At 31.1% G+C, this 2503-nt stretch overlaps 2 protein-coding genes across 2 annotated transcripts; both read right to left on the minus strand.

Annotated features, from left to right (window-relative positions):
- Positions 1–294: 294 nt before the first annotated feature.
- TOS6 (Tos6p) lies at positions 295–615 on the minus strand (the record flags this gene model as incomplete). The annotated part of the gene is made up of 1 exon (XM_001644723.1): positions 295–615. The coding sequence occupies one exon, from the start codon at positions 613–615 to the stop codon at positions 295–297; it is 321 nt and encodes a 106-aa protein (XP_001644773.1).
- A 751-nt stretch (positions 616–1366) lies between these two features.
- RRI2 (Rri2p) lies at positions 1367–2029 on the minus strand (the record flags this gene model as incomplete). The annotated part of the gene is made up of 1 exon (XM_001644724.1): positions 1367–2029. The coding sequence occupies one exon, from the start codon at positions 2027–2029 to the stop codon at positions 1367–1369; it is 663 nt and encodes a 220-aa protein (XP_001644774.1).
- Positions 2030–2503: the final 474 nt, after the last annotated feature.

Genomic DNA, 2503 nt, shown 5'->3' on the forward strand with positions numbered 1-2503 from the left:
ACAGTTTCAAATTACTTATTGCGATTCCAGATCTAGTATGAGTTCCATGAATGAATTTAATTTCACAAACATTTTTCCTTTTAGTATTATTATTCTCTTATCAGAACTCAAGAATGGAATGTGTAAGTCAATCAATTAAATTGAATCGTTTAATTTTCTAAAAATATACTATTTTTATCATATTGAATGAGTATATATGCTATAATACATGTTAATGTTTATTTAATTTTTTATTATACAATGTTGAAATCCGGCCATTAAGTGTTGCAATACTAGTAACTGTAACTAGTTGATTTATAATAGTAGAGCTGCGGCAACAGCAGCAACCAATGCACCGGCACCGACTTGAGCAGTATTACCAGCACCTTCAAATAAGGAAACAGTGGTAGTTTGAGTGCTGTTACTTGTGGTTTCATTATGGGAAACTGAATTACTTTGAACTGCAAATGACAAAGTGGTGGTTGTGTATGGAGTTGAAGTTACCTTAACGGTGGAAACCATAGAGGTGGTGACTTCTGGAGTAACGGTGATATCAACATAGGTAACAGATTCGGAAGCGGCAGAAGCAACGGCAAAAGTGGAAGCGATGGTAGCAGCAACGGTAGAGAACTTCATTTTATATTTTTATAGATATTATTAGGTTGAGTTGAGATGTTGAAAATTGACTATCAATTGATTGATATAACTTGTTTGATGATGTCTTCTTCTATGAGAATATATAATAAGACAAGAATGAATCGAAACTTTTATTTTGAACTTGATCAATTCCAATGATCCTTTATATATTCCAAAATTTCATGATTTCATGATTTGACGATTTCTTGATTTCCAATTTTTTTTATCTGTAGATTATTATTAATGGCTTTACCACTATCATGATTGTAGTGAATTTTAGAATATTTCTCCAAAAGAACGATTTGATAATCACCAACTCGAACCTCATTTTTGATCTTGACTCTCCTATCCTGGAAATTTAATTATAAATTATATTAGATCTTGATCCCTTTTCGTGTAGCGACTCCCTCAACCCAAGCTAACAAATGAATTTTAACATAGAGGTAGAATAGCCATTTCGTGTAAATGAGACAAATATTTGATCATAACGCGTAAACGACCCGACTTCTGCCTTTCAAAATTATTTTAAATTCGGTGTTTCGCGTTATGATTTTTCCCGCTTATGCATTATGAAAAAATAAGAGGAAACGAAAAAATAATAGTTATTAATATCTTTACAATATAGTTTCGAGTTGAAATGCGAAAAACGAAAAATTATCTATATTACTTATAATTTTTAATATTATTGTAAATATCATTATCATCATTATCATCATTATTTTCATCATTATTATTTAATTATTATTATTATCTAATTACTATTAAAATCTAAATTCGAGTTTGCTTTTCGTGATTTCATAAACTGTAGCGAAACAATTTCTGCTAGTTCTCTATACTGTTCGCCAAATTCAATAAATTGTTGATCTGATCCATCTTTTAAGGATGGTGAGTGGTATTCTCTAGTTCTTTTCAATCTCTCGAAAATGTCAACTACACTTTCTTGTACTTCATCTTTACCTTTTTTTTTACCTAAAACTGATAATTCATCATCATGATATACCCCTATATCATTAATATATTCAAATTCATTTGATAAAAAATTACCATATGAATTCGATTTAATAAATTTATTTTTTGGATAATCTGTAACTTTTGATAACACGGTAATATCTTTTCCAAAATATACTTTGTCTTCAATTAAATCAATACTAAACTTTGTAGTATTGTCATGAGAGATATCACATTGCATTAGCATACTTAACACCATTTTTTTGTCCATTTTGAACTCGTCACCGAGTTTTAGCTGCTCGATTATATCATCAATTGAAATGCACGAATACAGCGTGGCAATTTTTTTCCATAATTTAATTAATCTAGCCTGTTTGAAAATTTCATGAATCAAAGGATGCCAGCGTATTTTTATTGATCTTAAATTCCTCATATTTTCATATAATTTTTCTAAATCTAATTCCATATAATTTATAATATACCTCCTTTAATTGGGAAAAAACGGGACATTTAGTTCGAATTTTAATTGGTTCCAAGGCGAACGGAATAACTTCATGCCACCTTAATTTATGGGAAACCTACTGCTGGAAACAACCCCGGAACAACAACCCCGGGGAGGACGAGGAATTAAACCTCCAAATTCCCCCCAATCCCCCAATTTTGAAAAATTCCAGAGATATTCGTGATTCTCGCAAATTATCTTTTGTAAAAATAACTCTCCAATTTAAATCCACAATTGGAAATTTGAAAACCCCCAATTTTGAAACCTTGGCGACCTTGGTATGGAAAACTAACTTTAATTCTAAAAAAACCCTCAATTCTTATGCGCCGCATCCGGTTTGTCTTTAAAACGGAAAAATACCCCCATATCTCTGGTTTCTAAACAAGGGGGTATAAAATGGGCTTTTCTCAAGGAAGACTTGGGGGTGATCCAATAAAG

Source organism: Vanderwaltozyma polyspora, genomic scaffold, assembly GCF_000150035.1.
Source record: "Vanderwaltozyma polyspora DSM 70294 KpolScaffold1020 genomic scaffold, whole genome shotgun sequence".
Lineage (NCBI taxonomy): Eukaryota > Fungi > Ascomycota > Saccharomycetes > Saccharomycetales > Saccharomycetaceae > Vanderwaltozyma > Vanderwaltozyma polyspora.